Source organism: Lepisma saccharinum, chromosome 18 (assembly GCF_977018435.1).
Source record: "Lepisma saccharinum chromosome 18, izLepSacc3.1, whole genome shotgun sequence".
NCBI lineage: Eukaryota > Metazoa > Arthropoda > Insecta > Zygentoma > Lepismatidae > Lepisma > Lepisma saccharinum.
Genome location: NC_139246.1, coordinates 16200829 through 16218450, shown reverse-complemented (window position 1 = coordinate 16218450; position 17622 = coordinate 16200829). Strand labels below are relative to the sequence as shown.

Genomic DNA, 17622 nt, shown 5'->3' with positions numbered 1-17622 from the left:
CGATCTTTCCCTTCACCGTCAAGTTCCAGATCTAACATTTCGTTTCAGAAACATGAATGGACAACTTCTCACTAATGATCTCTTGCCACACCTTCACATCCGGATCCCACGTACCAACAGCAAATGCAACAACTTCTTTTACACAAAAGCTCAAGACTATCCCCAGAACAAAGGTAATTTCTCTATAGGCTACAAACAAGGTACAATACACTAAATTATCCTCCAGGCTTCCATCTATTTAAGCAGGCTTTCTAAAAGGCATGCATCAAGCAGCTGAAGAGTAATTGATATTTGTTATGCTCTAGTTAATGTTTTATTCTTGTTACACATATATGTATGCACGCTTCTCATTTGTTAATTTCTATTTTTATCTCTGTTGATATCCTGATATCAAATGGATCCTCTCTGTATTCAGGATTTCTCAAATAAATAAATAAATAAATGTTAACAGAGAAAAAATATTAGTAAACTTACTTGGATTATTCTTCTCTTTCATCCAGACATCGAACAGTTTAGTTTCAATAACTACAGATATTTCGTGTTGTTCAATAACTGAAATGTATGAAAAAAATATATGAGAGTATGTACACTAGGGTTATGACAAAAAAATATTTTTTTAGCCTGTAGTAGAAATCAATGAACTTTTTAATACAGAATCAGAAAATGACAATTATTTCGTTCAATTCATAAAAAATGTTCCGCACCAATGACAATGAAAATTCTCAAATTTAAGTACATTCAGCGCAGTCAAAATGTATTAGTTGAAATAAGCTTCAGATTCAAATATTTATGTTTTGCATTTCTGGTACAGTTCTTCCATTAATTTCACCCCTCGTTAGACACAAATATTCGTCCGTGATATATATACAACGGATCTTTCAACATTCCAGTGAGTTACGAAGCACTTCATGGCTGCAGAGCAATTTAATTCGGAAATTCCATCCATCAGTTTCTGGTGAATCTCTGCGTTGAACATTTGGTTAGAAATCCAGGCTTCCTGCCTTGTATTTGAGATGAAAGAGCACGGTATTTCCAGTGATATTCTCCATTAGGAATGAGGAAGTTATAAATAAGAGCATATATAGCACGTGAATTCCATCTGGCATTGTGAAGAGATTGTAATTTTCTCCATTTAATTCCTGGGATTGCACCAGTTTCTTAAAGGAAACGGAATGCTCTACATAACTCATACATAAACTAAAATCATCTCGCCAACCTGGATTTTGAACAGTTATCATTTCACTTTCTGGTTTGTAGGACTGCTGCAAGACATCGTATTGTTTTATCACTTCGTCCACGAATTCATAGTTCAGAGTTGGTTTGATAGAAGAAATCGGATTAAAGAAGTCTAACACATGCTTTACGATTCTATCAAGAATATGGTGCTGGCAGCCAATGTACTGTGGCTGATCAAATCCTCTTGTGATGATTTCACTTTTTAATTTTTGAACAATTCCATTTACTCGTCCAGTATTTACTGCTGTTGTGTCACATACGATCATTTTGAAGTTCTTACATGCATCAAATTAATTCAGCAAACTTTGCAGTGCATTAAAAATATCTTGGGATGACCTGCTTTCACATTTTACTATACCTAATTTCAATTCTCTAAGTGAACTCTTCAAGATTACCACTTGATACTCGTGATTTGCAATTTGCTTACCGTCGAAATGAAGGTAGAATTGTTTCTCATCTTGCAAAATAGATTTTATTTTACGCCTTTCATCTTCGCCACTTCTTATAACAGCTCGCCAAACAAATGACTGTGATGGTGTTGTAACACTGATTCCATCTTCGGCTAGACTGGAGCACACTACAGCAGCTTTATTAACTGAAAGAGATTTTTTTGTCACCAACTTAGTTGCATGTGATGTTGAAAAACGCACGACTCGTTTTCTTTTGTCATTTTCATTTTCATTTTCTTCTGATACATATGCTGTGTCTGTGTCATAAAAATTTCATCACTACTTACTTCTGCTGATGATGCATCGTCTACATCAGCAGCAAAGACAGCGTTTGGTTCAGATTGTGAAGCCGATTTTCGCACTCGCTTAGAGGGTGGATGAACGATTGTGGAGCAACTGTGCTTGTTACATATCCAATTTTACCTTTTGATTTAACTTGTAACTTGTATAGTTGTTTATCTTCTTGGCACAACAATGTCAATCTGTTTTCGTTATGTCAAATATATTTTCTATTTCAACTTGAAGTGAATCCTTTTTCCACTTTCTATTTTTATCGTTCTCTTCAATCAATTTAACTACTTTTGACATAATTGCTTGTTTTGATAAAATTGGAAAGCTAAATTTTTCCCAGAGAACAGTAAGCTCACCAGTTATCATAGCCATTCTTTCTTTCTTATCTTTCTCTGTTTCCAGAAGTGTATGATACCAATAATGTCTTTCTTTCGCGGAAGTCGAGTAAAAGAACTAAGTGTTTCAATTATAGGTACATCTCGTCTTATTGTTGCATCAATAGCTACATTCTGCGTCCACGATTCCGCATTTTTCTTAATCGCTTCCCTTGATTTATAATATGCCATTATAATACTAATATTGAACTACGAAACCTGAAAATAGAGAAAATATACACAATTTGTCACTTAATAAATAATCATTTAATAATTACTACATTAATTTACTAATTATTATATTAATAATACCTTTTTCAAATGTTGTTTGTGGTATTTTTCGAAGAGCCCCAAAAATAGTTGTTATTGATAATGTAGGGTTATAAAAAAATTAAATTTATTGTGATGCTCTTTCTGAAGAATCCTCGCTGTTTGAAACCACCAACAGTTACACACACTGTATAATTAGCATAATCTGTAACTACATACAGATACAAATACACATATAATTTTAAATAATGTTTTACTAAAAATATAAACACATCTTATTAGTCATTTTATCGTGAGTGATATTATAAAGATCTACTTTTTTAGTAGCTACAGGCTACAGTACTGTACATACAGTTCTTGTGACACACACTGAAATTGAAACGGGTTGGTGCGGGAAGTTTTTTTTAGAGCCACCTGTAATAATTATTTTTTAGTAATCAGGTCACAAAAGCTCATCATTTGCGACTACAGGAGATACAAAATTTTGCAATTTTTTTTTTGTCATAACCCTAATGTACACATTCTCCACATACTTCTAATTCTTAGATTAATATGGCCATACTAGGAGTGAGGTCAATCTACAGTGATAACATTTGTTATGAACATGAATGCGTGTGTGAGAACAACTAATGTGTCTGAATACAATTAATTACAAGCAACAAGCAAACACCACTTGCAAGCACAAATGGCACTAATTAAAATATGAACAACATATTCTGTAGCAAAATTCTTCTTAATAGTAAAGCTGTTTCTTTAGTAAGATAATCCGTGTAAAAATACTGTAAGCTTAAGTGTAACCCTACTTCAAATAATAAATAATAATAATAATAATAATTGGTTCTTACACTTACCTTTCAAATCAAAACATATGCAAATTAACTTTCACAAGCACTATATTTCTAGTTTTGGTACAGAAAGTGCACTTAAAACAAAACTGAAAAGTCACTAAGTAATAAAGACCAGTTTGGCATGTACTTAGTTGGTTCTCAAGCTTTGACCACATCATCCCAACTAACCAAAAGTGGTTGGTCCAACGTTGGGCTAATTGTACTGAAAATGGTTGACCAATGGTTGGCCCAACACAAAAACATACCGTTGGCCAATGGTAATTTTGGACGTGGTTCCAACACTGGGCCAACGTGTGGTTTTTACATTGGGCCAATGTATGGTTTTAATATGTTGGCCCAACGTATGGTATTACTACGTTGGCCCAATGTATGGTTTTACATTGGCCCAATGTACTGAAAACTAAAGAATGGATAGATTTGTTTTCCGATATATACATAATTTATTGTCTGGCCAAATGTAAGCAATAGTTCAAGTTATTTATGAAAATAAAAAATACACAGCACTTTCTCAGTCACATGGTATTATTGCTTTCAAGGCACCATACCTTCAAGTGGTAGCACAAAACCCTTCCAGAGTTTACTTAGTTTTCCACCTTTCATGGAATTTAGTCTGCACATAACATTGCTTAACCACCTTCACAATAATACCTGTAAGAATGTTCTTCTTCTACTACAGCTAAAGAGACAAACAATAAGCAATTCCCAACACATCTTTCATCCATCGTGGCTGACAAAGAACCGGTGACTGACTGCAAGTTAAAAATAGCTTCTTCTTTCATTAAAAATATATTATATTTCCAGTTTGTGCTGTGACCACGGGCGTCCGGAAGGGAGGGGGGCAAGGCGGGCTATGCCCCCCCTGGAAAATGAAAGTGAACCAAAAATTATGTATTTCACACACATAATTTCATTTTAGCCACAATAATATGTGTTAATTATTGCATGAACACCCAGCGTCGAATAACATGGGTACCTGGGGGGAAACCCTGGGGGGTAAAGGCGGTCAGGGGCGTGATGCTGATCACATCACCCCACTCATGACCGGATCAAGAAAGTGTGGGGCGTTTACCCCCACACCCCCTATACGCCTTCATGGGGGAACACTTTACCTTTACACTATAAATTTAAATTTAAGCAATGTTTTCTTTAGGGAAGATTACTATTTTTGGGGAAAATGTGTCTTATTTGCCCCCCTGCCCCGGAAAAAAATACCTTCCTTGCCCCTTCCTGGAAAAAAATCCTGCGGACTTCCATGGCTGTGACTGAAATATTCGAAAAGAAACACTTTTAAATGTAACATATTTTACACTCTATAGATATTTCAGCATTCTCCCGAAAGTTGTCTTATCATTAAAAAGTTGTTTATGAAACTGATTTTGACTCACATTTTCATGGTTGGGCAAACGTTGGCAACCACCGTTGGCTCAACGTAAGACCAACGTCAACTGGCCAACCTTTCCCACGTAAAAACTGACATTGGCCCAACGGTGGTGGTTACTTGGGACGTGGCTTCATCAGGAGATAGGACAAGTATAGTAAAAATGTAAGACATGGGAAGGTAACTTAAAGGTTAAAGAAGGTTTAAGAGATAAAAAGACGTTAAAATATAAAAGCCAAAGCAGTTCCCTTCACTTCTTCCTACTTTAACTCTGGCTGGCTATCTCCTGAGGAAGCCACATGATGTGGTGAAAGCTTGAGAACCAAGGAAGTACATGCAAAACTGGTCTTTATTACTTAGTGAAATGATGGCATGTGGTGTAAGTTATGCCTTATGAAAACTGAATAGTCTTGAGTGTCAAAACTGTTTTGAAATAATATTGGTTATTTTTTAAATATCTGTTAGAAGGCTTGAAAAAACAAAAAAGTGAATGTTGTGGAAAGTTGCCAAAAGAAGAAATATACTAATTTGAAATATCCTGTATTATGCCCATAAAACCTTCCACAGATATACTCCATTTCATACTGCCTTTATCTTGACTTTATTGACAAGAGTTACAGAGGAAGTAATTTACAGATATTTAAATTTGTATGTGTGCAGAACCATTCCCTTACCTTTCTCGGTTACCAATCCAGCATCCTCGATTAATTTTGCGAATACTTCTCTTAATTCTTTTACATCTGTAATTGTAAGAAACAACTCATTGTAAATAATTTTGTACGTTTTCAGTTTTCATTGCATTGTGTAACTCAAGTCTAATAATCATGATTGTGTAAGGAAAAGTCCCTTTTTGATTACAATTCAGATTTCTCACTCTTTCTCAGACATTTATTTCCAAAGTGAAAATATGAAACTCCAATTCAGCATAAAACAAAGGAATATTAGCAAAAAAAAAGAGAATGTTCCATATTCAAATTTAAAAGGCTTATAACAATGGTGATGTTAAAAAAGAAATCTTTCTCTGATAGCATAGTGATGAAAATCAAGGTTTCAGGTTTGTTTAATGTTCAGAAGGGGAGCTAGGATACGTTTTAACAAATAAGCTGCCTAGGAAAAAAATAAAAACAAAAAGCAAACAACTTTTCATACATTTATATCAGTAATAAAAAATTCTCTCCACTATCACCGTAGATGCAAACTTTACATTTTTATTTTCATTATTATTCATTTACCCTTATTGCAAAAATATGGCATATTGATATAAACATTGATTATATTATGGTACTTTTAGATGTTCAAATTCCATTTTAATAAATTAACTCATCAAACTTTGATAAAACTGAAAGAGTTGAAATTGCTTGAATCAATTTTGAACACACATATGGAAATATTTATTACTGAAATATTGATTGGTAATATCTAGGAAACAGATTTTTAGGTGCCTAAAAGATGGATTTAGGACATTATAAATCCAATTTTAGAACTTTTAGGTGCTTATATTAAATTAATAGCTGTAATTATTAATTAATAATAATTTTATGAAGTAACTAGGTTAGATGCAATTTGTATACACTATTTTCAGTGCAATGAATTATATGCTTTGATTATAAATTAAATCAGTTTGTCCAATACAAAATCTATCACATTTTGAAGCACTGCAATGTCACATTCTTTTCAATATTCTCCATGGGGAAGAAGTTCTTCCAGTCATCCATAAGTAAGATCTGGTACAGTCATGGAAAATTCTGAGTTGTACCAATCCCATTAACTTTCAATGTGATCATTACATCCCAGAAGTGTCCATGGAGAACCTTCTCTCCATGCCGCAGGAAGTTATTGGTGCAAACTTAATAAATGAAACTACTGCTGACTCCCAAGGAAGGTTTGGGGCTCCCCAAGGCATAGAGGTATCATCATCGACTTGTAACAAAGAGGTTATAGGTTCAATATCCGTTGGAGGAACATAGTGGTTTGGATCCCACCTTAAACTGTAGGTCCAGTCCCCATTAGTCTATCTGTGGATAAAGTGGGCCCCAAAACTCAGTAGAGGGACTCTGTGTAGATAAAAAACAAAGATCTCTAAATAACATTATTACTAATGTCAATCTTACTTTTAAACTCTATAGGTGAGGTCCACAGTGTAAGCAGTGCATTTGTAAAGCTTTGCCTGTCTGGAGAATCTTCTGTAAACATAAAAAAGAAAAAAAAAAACGTAAATTTATTGTGAATATTCGTCCGAAGAAGACCCTGTTAGAGAGTGGAAACGTTACGTTTTTATGTGTATTTTTTATACTATAAAAGTTTGCTTTGGTCAGCATTTTAATTATTTTCCTGTAGTTCAAGGTTATTACAAGCATAAGAAAACAGTTTTCTTTGTGACGTTTCAGGAGAACACACGCTCCTTTCATGAGACATTTATTTTCATTTTGACTAAAGATACAGTTACAACAATGGTTAGTAATTTTTAAACAAAAATAATCCCTTATATAATGGATGTTGTCAATGTTACATTGTTGTAATATAGCAACTTAAAAGAAGTAGTCTTTTTTATTTTTATTTCAGACTTTTTTTAAAATTATGAATCCCAAATATCATCAGGTAATTCAAGTTCATCATTGTTTTCACAAAATCTCTTGATGTTTTCTGTTACATTAAATTTTAAAGATGGTGGCTTACTCCATTTGTGAAAAAGAAAACTTTATACTGGATCTATATTGCCATTTTCATTATTTAATTTATTCCAGTGTTCTTCTGCAATGAACGAAGCTTCCCAGACATTCAACTCTGTGTTTCCCATTAATCTTTTTAAAACCCTTCTCTTTTTAATCAAATGCTTCTCTTCGATGATATGAGTTGACAAACCTGTTCTTGGGTTTAGATTTATAATGTCCAAATCGTGTTCATGCCATCTTATTGCCAAACGTCACAAAGAAAAATGTTTTCTTATGCTTGTAATAACTGTAAACTACAGGAAAATAATTCTATAATGCAAGCAATGCATACATACAAGAAAAACAGCATTTTAAAGTTTTAGTAAAAAAAGATCTAACTTAAGAGATGGTTTAGACAAACAATTCTTTGAATTTACGTGAATTAAATAACTGCAAGAGGAATTAAGGAAGTGCATGAAAATAATTGAGGATCTTAATGGAAAATTTACCACTTAATACTGGGTTGGTAGATGTGATCACTGATGGAGGCACATTGTGCAGTATTTTGGATCCTACTTTAAACTGTAGGTCCAGTCCAGGTTAGTCTACATGAGCATAAAGTGGACATAAAACAAATATATTGTTGTGTATGCACAGACTAATGACTGGTTAATACGCATGTATATTACACATACTTTCACTTGAAACATCAAATGAACACTATTCAAAAAACCAAGCAAAATACATGAAAGAGATGAACAAGCTGAAAAATCAAGGAACCCAAAGTAAATGCTCTGAAACCAGTAGTGAAAAATATAGAAGACACCAAGTCTGCTCTATGAATGCAAACAGTACATTACATGCCCAGGAAAGTCAACTATAAGTAGTTTAAAAGAATCAGTGTTGTGAGAAGGGCTACAATTCAAGAAAGAACATCTGTAAAAGGATGAAAGCAGGTAAGAGAGTGCTATTTTCACAGATGAGAGTAAGTTTAATGTTTCCAGATTAGATATGAGGAGGATGAGATGGTACAAGTCAAAAAACAAATATATTTAAAAAAATCTACAACAGAGAGTAAAGTGTGTTGGTGGTAATGTGGTTATTTGGGGAAACATAATATCAGATTGGGTAGGGAAATTAATTTTATAGGAAACGTGATGAACAAGGAATATTATTTGGCAGTTCCAAAGGAAAAATTTGCACAAAAGTGCTGGAAAACTTGGGATCAATGATAATTTCACATTCTATCAAGATAAGAATTTCATGAATAAATTGTATTTTGTGAGGGAGTGGTTGCTCAATAAATGACCTAAGGTTCTGAAAATGGCATTTTAGTTTCCTGATCTCAACCTAATTAAATCAAACATGCATGGCTAGAATTGGAGGTAAAGGATGAGTAAAATTGTAATTAATTTGAAAGAGAATTTATAACTGTGGATATGGGGTGAATAGGGAAATCTGGATACAATTACACCATAAAGATCTAAGTTTCAAGCTCAAATGGCCCTCCCTGAAGACCCAGTGATAGTAACGTCGCCTTGTAATCAAGGGGTAATGGGTTTGATACCCAGTGGAGGCACATAGTAATTCGGATCCCACTTTAAACTGTAGGTGAAGTCTCGATTAGCCTTTCTGTGCATAAAGTGGACTTAAAACAACAATTCAATCAATCAAGCTCAAATGATTGTCGTTGTTGTTGAGTTGGTGTTTTAAGTCCACTTTATGCACAGTAAGGCTAATCGGAACTGGACCTACAGTTTAAAGTGGGATCCGAACCACTATGAGCCTCCACCGGGTATCGAACCTGGGACCCCTTGATAACAAGGTGACGATGCTACCATTGCGCCATCGGGGAACCCCTCAAATGGTTGTAGGAAGTCATCAAACAAAGAGATATGCCCCACCAAACTGACATGTCATTAGCTATTTCTCTTTTATTCCACTTAGGGTATGCAAATATTAAAGTGACTGCAATATCAATATCAATGTTGTAAATTTTATTTCCTTGCTTTAAATTATATATTTTTAAAATTGCAGTGGAACCTCGATTTTATGTTCCCGGATTTTACATTTTCCCGCATTACACATTCAGTTTTCATGGTCCCAACATAGCAAAATGTTATAAAATTTTCTTCGATTTTACATTTTCCCGCAGTTTAAGTTTTTTCAGCTTGGTCCCCTGAAAAACATAAAATCGAGATTCCACTGTATTTCACACTGTAGTACATGTACTTAAGATAATATTTTGTTTACAATTTTTAATGTTTCTTTGTTTAAAATGTGTGCAACATGCCTTAAAATGAAAACTTCATGTATGCTGGGTTATATTTATGGAAGTTACTTTATACTTACTTTTTGTAAAAAGTAAATATTTCATTAAGTTTTAATGCAAACATGTAAAGAACAGAATCAATACATGCAACTTCTGTCTACACTAAAGCATGCATACAGTCATTAGATTATTAAATGGATACATCTAAATATCATCTGTTTTTTTAAGTCCATGTGTGCAATATTGCAACATATATATGCCACAATAACATGCTAAAGATATTTTATACAGTACATCTAAATCTTGACCACACCAACCTTTGTCTCCTGTGTAGGTGTTCCATACTTCAATTACTTTCAAATTAAATTCTCTCTTTCCTTCTTCAGGATCTGCAATGGAAAAACAAAAATACATCAAAGGTAAAGGAAATATTTAAAGTAATTAAATGAAGCAATGTACGAGGGCTATCCAGAAAGTCCCTCATGTTTCAACGGGGTGCCGCTAGGGGCAGGGCAAGCGCCACCATATTGTTCAGGGAATTCCGCCCGTTCAGTGCGCATCCAGCTGTGGACGTGTGAAGTTCCTGTCGCTTCTGCTTTGTTCATAATACATTGTTAACATGAGTGCTCTGATTGAAAATCCCGCCAGTTGTGAAGTGAGGTCGGTCATACGATTTATGTTGGCGAAAGACACTAAACCGATTGACATTCATCGACAACTGTGTGAAGTCTACGGTAAAGATGTGATGAGTGAAAGTGGAGTGAGGCGTTGGCACCTCATGTTTAAAGATGGCCACACAAACGTTCATGATGAAGACCAAACTTTCAGGCTGGTGTGCAGACATGATTGAAGTCACAGGCGCCAACTTCTTATGACAATGGACTTTGTAAATTTGTTCATTGCTATGATAAGTGCCTAAACTTGTATGGCATCTATGTCGAAAAGTACTGTAAGAGTGTCGCTTCAAAATGTATATAATAAAAAATGTCTACTTTTACTTGTCTTCTTTTTATTCCAAAACGTGAGTTACTTTCTGGATAGCCCTCGTATATTATTAAATTTATTTCATAAAATGCATTTAATTGATACCAAAATATCTTAGTTTTAATAAAGTTTCTTGCACTGCATTTACAAAGAAATAATTTATTTTAATAAAGTACAATGAAATTGTATGCAAACTCTTATCGATTTTCTTCTTTATGAGAATTTTTATTGATTCAAGAGGCATATTATAGTTCTTTTGTTCAACATGTTTTTCACAAAAGTAATTAATTTTTTACACTAAATTTTAAAGAACTAAATAATATTTCACAGGTCATAACTAGTTTAGAAACCCATTCTAAAGTATTCTAGGTTCTTGTGCAGCTAAAATCAACAATTAAAAAATCAGCATCAAATAATGGAACTTAAGAAAGTTAATATGCATAATTATTTGATTTTTGATTAGTTTTACTGTATAAGTTTTATTTTTCAACATGTGCAGTAGAAAATTCCACTAGTTAATAATTACAATTGATTTGATTGAGACTTCTTTTTTTTAAAAAAAAATGATTGTCTTTGTTGTATATATGAGACACATCATTAAAAACATTTAACTTCATGAAAATTCTGGTGTGTAAGGAGGGTGACCCTTTCTGAAGGTACCTAAATGTCAACCTCACTTCTATACAGCGCACCCTAGACTGCATTTTGCAGACTAACGAGGCTTTGGTGACTGTACTTACAGTCAGTATGTGTTTGTGACAGTCCTTTCACCAATTTCATCTTATCAATTATTAGTAGACCTCGGATTTTTAGGTTCTAAAAAATGTACTTTTAGGTTCCTAAAAAAGGCTCTAAAAATCCTAAAATAGCCTCTAAGAATTCTAAAATAGGTTCTAAAAATCCTAAAATAGGTTCTAAAAATCCTAAAATAGGATCTAAAAATATTAAATTAGACTAAAAAATCCTAAAATAGGTTCTATAAATCCTAAAATAGGTTCTAAAAATCCTTAAATAGGTTCTAAAATATTAAATTAGACTAAAAAAATTATAAAGAAGGTTCCAAAAAACTTAAAATGGTTCAAAGTTCCTGAAAAATACTAATTAGGTACAATTGTTAAAAACAAAATTTCAAAGGAACCATGAGAAATTTTAATAGATATATATAACCATCAAATATTAATTTTCTAACCAAACTTACATTTCTATGAATAATTTTCAAAATTATGCACTAATTTTTATATCTGTGAGGATAATTGTATATGATGAAAATGAGCTTTAAACAGAAACTTTGTCAGTGGTGCAAATTTGAATGCTAGAAAGCACCAAAAGTAAAAAAAGACATTGCGGATCAGAAGTTTGTACTTTGGACTGTGCAGGCATCAGTTGCACTAGACATTTTGCTTTATTTAGAGCTTGAAAAAAACAACATGGACTTGGAGGGAAATCGACAGAGAGCATGTTTCAAACAAGTTAGTCATTGAATTTCTTCATTACCAAACAGAACAAATACCTATGTGTGGTGTAAAAATCATGTAAAGTCTTAAAAAAATATATATAAACCTTAAAAAAGGTTTGATTTAGGCACAAACACCTAAAATAGGTTCTAACAGGCAAAATAGGTTATTTTAGGTTCTATAAGACTTCATCAGTTGTTGCATTTTTTGATGAAACACTGATGTAACTTATTTCTCATTTACCTGAAAAGGAAAAAATAGGTTAAAAACCTAAAATCCGAGGTCTACTTATTACTCTTATCTTTGTAATTAGCCAAAAATAGAAAGTAAAATCAGGCCGTATCTGAATCTTCTGCTCTTACAGCACCATTCCATCTGCAGAATCCCCAATACCATTATGGTCCAAATCTGCAGCATAGGTGGAGTTGGGGGGATAGGTGGAAGGTGGGACAACTAGACTCTCTGTAGCACCACACTTAACTAACTAACTAACTAACTAACTCTCTAGCCTTCTTAAACCCGAAGGTTCATGGCTGCAGCAACACAGGCCTTCCGTCTGTCCCTATCTTGAGCAAGATCTATATACTCTTTTCCATCCCTACAGATTCCCTTCAGGTCAACGTTGTCCCTCCATCTTCATCTTGGCCTTCCTACAGGTCTCTTACCATCAGGTTTCCCAACAAGAATCCAGTGAACTCCTCTTTCCTCTCCCATTCGGTCCACATGGCCTGCCCACCTAAGTCTTCTTGATTTAATTATTCTAATAATATCTGGACTTGAATACAAATTATGTAGTTCTAAATTATGTAACCTTCTCCACTCACCTGTCTCCTCATTTCTTTTAGGTCCAAATATTTTACTAAGGATCTTATTTTCAAATACTCTCAATTTATGTTCCTCTTTCAATGTAAGGGACCAAGTTTCACACCCATATAATACTACAGGCAAAATTACTGTTTTGTATATTTTAACTTTTAGTTTCTTAGATATTAAACGAGAAGACAAAAGTTTATGAAGAGAGAAGTAACATGCATTTCCTGAATTAAGCCTACTTTTTATTTCCTCTTTAATATAATTTTCATTAGTTAATATTACTCCTAAGTATTTGAATTTGGAAACTGGTTCAAACGAGTTGTTATCAATAATTAGATTTTGATTATTACCTAACACTTGGTTTCGGCCTGTAAGCATATATTTAGTTTTATCTTCATTAACTTCCAAACCTATCTCTTTAGCAGTTTTGAAAAATATTTTAGCATTATTCTTAATTGTATTTATATCATCCCCTAATAAGTCTACATCATCTGCATATGCTAACAACTGAGTCATACCATTTAAATTTAGTCCTCCTTTAGTTTCTTTTACCTTCCTAACAGCATATTCTAAGGCAATGTTAAAGAGCAATGGAGATAATGCATCTCCTTGTTTTAACCCATCATGAATTGTAAATTTGTCAGACACCACACTTGGAGGCCGTATTGCAACTTTCACTTTGTAGAAGCAATGCTTACTGAATGGACAATCTAAGACTCACTGCTGCTTGGACAGTTTATCAATTGTTACGTAACCAATGGGACCAATTCATGTAAATGGTTTGCCGAGGTGGAATAGAGATGGCAGCACAAGGTGTGCAAGATTGGAGATTAACACGAGATATGCGAATGGCAGTGTAAATAAGCGCAGAGTAATTTGAAAAGATGAACAACAATAGAATCCATTATAAGAGGATGAAGAAAAGATATAAAGACAATAAATTACTGTAAATACTTAATAAATTAAATTGGTGCTCATATGTAAATATACCGGAAAACTAAAGAAGTGAAAACACTGATATAAATTCGTGTCTTTTAACAGATCTCAAATCTGTTAGCTTGATTTACCATCCCCGTAGTGGAAATTTTGATTATACCAGTGGTGGTGCGTTCCAGTTGCAAACCACTTTACCTTTGGTTGCACATCACAGTCGTAGCACCTACTTGGCTGCATGTTTCAGTCATCTGGCACCAAGTATACACTTATTTAGTGTTGGCACGTTCCAGTCGTAGCCTCAAGGGAGGAGTTTAGGATATTGCCCAAAGCTCAAGAGAAGAGCGGGGGAAAAGAATAAAGTAATTCCTCAAATGGCGAAAAACAGAAATAGGCAGTGAACTTGTAACCCCCTAGGACTTGGTGTAAATGAAGGAAAAAGGAGGTGTTACCAGCTTGCGAGAATTGTACTTAGTGAGTGGAATAAAGGATCCACGTTCCAAGGATTACATAAGAATCCAGAAGGAAGTCCATATCAGAATTCCCACACAGAAGGAAGTACAGAAGGAAGTCCAGAAAGCAGTCCAGAAGGAAGTCTATATCCGAATTCCTACAAAGAAGGAAGTCCAGAAGGAAGTTCATAACCGAATTCCTACAAAGAAGGAAGTCCAGAAGGAAGCCTATATCAGAATTCCCACACAGAAGGAAATCCAGAAGGAAGTCTAGAAAGCAGTCCAGAAGGAAGTCCATATCCAAATTCCCACAAAGAAAGAAGCCCAGAAGGAAGTATATATCCGAATTCCTACAAAGGAGGAAGTCCAGAAAGAAGTCCAGAACCAAATTCACACAAAGAAGGAAGTCCAGAAGGAAGTCCATATCAGAATTCCCACACAGAAGGAAATCCAGAAAGAAGTCCATATCCGAATTCCCACAAAGAAAGAAGTCCAGAAAGAAGTCTGGAAGGAAACATAGATGAAAGAAGATTATACAAATTAGAAAGAAGAAGCAAATTTGTAAAGCACACATTAAGATGAAAATTGCATGTAAATAAGAATCAGAGAAATATGTAGCTCATTATATAAATATCCAAATCCATGTATCCTTATTTAGATAATATAATCATTTGAACGTCTCCATTGGAAGGCTTCCTGTCTGGTTTCATTTTCAAAAAGAACCCTACCCTGAAGTTATATTAGCCGTGGTTTAATATTATTAATATTAAGATTTATGTACCTTTCACAAATAGAGGTAGCACAATAACATTGTATATAGAAATATTGTTAAAAAATAAGATATATTTTGTAGATTATGATTCTGACAAGCATATAAATACATCAAAAATTGTGTTTACACTACCCAAAAATTATTCTACAACCCCAAGCAATATGTACATACAAGACACTTGTAAAGGAAGAAATCACAAGTTACATAGCCAATTTAAATCTGGAAACTTTTAGTTGATGTCAGCTTATGTACTGTGCGCCTACATCCCAGATCAAGGTGGGTGACATTTGAACTGACACCTGGTGGGAAAAGTGGTAACTATACTGCAAGCCAGCATACCAATTTGGACGACATTAAAGTGATGGAAAAGAATGTAACAGTGAGCTTGCTAATTCAGACATGGTCTAAAACAAATGTAAGAGAAATTTCACACCAAAGTGACACACATCACTCGGGAATGAACCAACCAACCAACATTTGTGGTGACCAGATAAAATCATATATTTAATGTCTGTCCATCACAGCTTCACTCGGCATTATTGTGTGAGTGAAGTATTTAAGTCAATGAAACCCTCTTTATTCTTTATGATCTTTTGCTTTGCCTGCATGCAAGGAATCTGATAGTTGTTACTGCATCTACTGGGAATCTTGTTTGCACATGCATAGTTTGAGAATCCTTGAGAAGGCTAGTTGCTTCACTGTAAGCTTGGGGCTTCAAGGTGTGTACATCAGATAAAGAACTTCTCCCTTCCCCCTCACATTGGCTTGGTCATTACAGCACGTACAGGCAACAATGTTAGTGTTAGTCTTAAGGAAGATTTCTAAGTCCAGCTGGAAGTGCCCATGCATATGAGGGTTGGGATTGATTTGAAAGGGAAATTGTCAAACTGTTTCTCACCTATAATTGGGACTATCATATAGAGATTTTCCATCATTGTTTGTGGGAGTAAACAACTTGTATCTTATCATTTTATGGGTTTTAAAATATTTGTACAAATTCACTGCCATATATGTTCAGACTGATTCTAATAAACTCACTTTAGGACATTGTTGTAGCATGCTGTGCCAACCACTCAGCAATGAAATATGCATTGTAACATTTACTTCTATATGATCTTGAAATACTCACTTTCTAACCGTGTTTCTGTCTTTAATGCTTTTTCAAGATCACACAATTAAACATATGCTTGGCAAGGATTGGCTATTGGATTATAGAGCACACTTATTAACATTTTGTTTACACTCACCTTTCATGTTTTTCGTTAATTCCCAAACTTCAATTAAATGATTTATCATCTCTTCCTTCAAGTCTTCTTCAATGAAAGAAAGAACTGAAAAAAAGAGGAATATTAGGGTTAGATACAAGAGAAACATATGTATAAAGAAGGGTTTTTCTTGTTTGAATACACAAATATTTCCCAAGGATAATAAATGTACAAATGTGGAACTGAATGCTACACAGGCACCTGCTCTATGTTTATCAATGTACAGTTAAAGGAAAATTATCATTGTTAGGGAATCATGAAAAACTCACCAAAATTTCTAACTTATACCATATTCTGAAAGTCAACCTGTATTGTGTATTGCCTCTTCATTTTTACCTGATTTTAAGTTCCAGGAATTTTAAGATGTTTTAATGATTTTACAACAATGGCAATATTCAAGGCTTTACTGATACCTACATATATGAAGTTCTGTGAAATTACGGCTAAGCTGTTCTTTGTTGGGCATTGCATCACACAATGAACGTACCTAGATAAACAGTACTTCAACAGAAAATATCCTGCCCAAGGACATCTACACTGGGAACCGAATTAAAGCATCTTGCATGGAAATACCCTACCAACTTGACTCCAGGGTTCACGAAAAAGTTTTTATGACCTGATTGAAAACTTTACGTAAGGTGAAGGTATTTTCCCTGTGTGGGATGGCTACTGAATTTCTTTGCAGTAGTAATTGCAAATGTTTACCAGCTTATAAACTGTATCTATTTTGGAATTATTTCAGAATGGATCATGATGCTTGCAGTCTGTGGGGTATCTGACTACCATGTTGGAGATTCAGGTTGTATTTCTGGGGTGGATAATTTCTGGTTTTTCTTTTCTTTTTTCAGCATTGTCTCTGCATGGAGGAGCTCTGGGGTTCACCCAGCCTCTAATTAAAGTAGGTACAGAGGGTGAAGATGGCCAGAATGTGGTGCTGATCACATCAAATTCCCGAATGACTCAGACTGCAAATGTGTGGGATCCTATCCCCATAATGTACCCATATGCCTTCACGGGAAGCTGCAATGTGGAGCAGGTATCTGTCTCTTTCTCACACACTACATGGTAAATGTACTTCACATGTTTTTATTATTCTGAAGAATAAGTGTAGAAAGCAATACATACAATTATTATTTAGAAACAGTTCATACATGTTTTGTAAACTTTATTTACCACAAAA

At 34.3% G+C, this 17622-nt stretch overlaps 1 protein-coding gene across 30 annotated transcripts in view; it reads right to left on the bottom strand.

The window, feature by feature from the left end:
- Positions 1 to 17622, bottom strand: part of LOC146002413 (uncharacterized) — a 562931-nt gene that overhangs the window by 60130 nt on the left and 485179 nt on the right. For all 30 annotated transcript variants that reach the window (XM_083140199.1, XM_083140200.1, XM_083140202.1 and 27 more), the window contains 5 exons: positions 16425 to 16508; positions 10087 to 10158; positions 6958 to 7029; positions 5521 to 5586; positions 475 to 552 (listed from right to left, as the gene is read on the bottom strand). In XM_083140199.1, coding sequence (XP_082996325.1) covers positions 475 to 552; positions 5521 to 5586; positions 6958 to 7029; positions 10087 to 10158; positions 16425 to 16508 — 372 coding nt within the window. The remainder of the gene's footprint in view (positions 1 to 474; positions 553 to 5520; positions 5587 to 6957; positions 7030 to 10086; positions 10159 to 16424; positions 16509 to 17622) is intronic.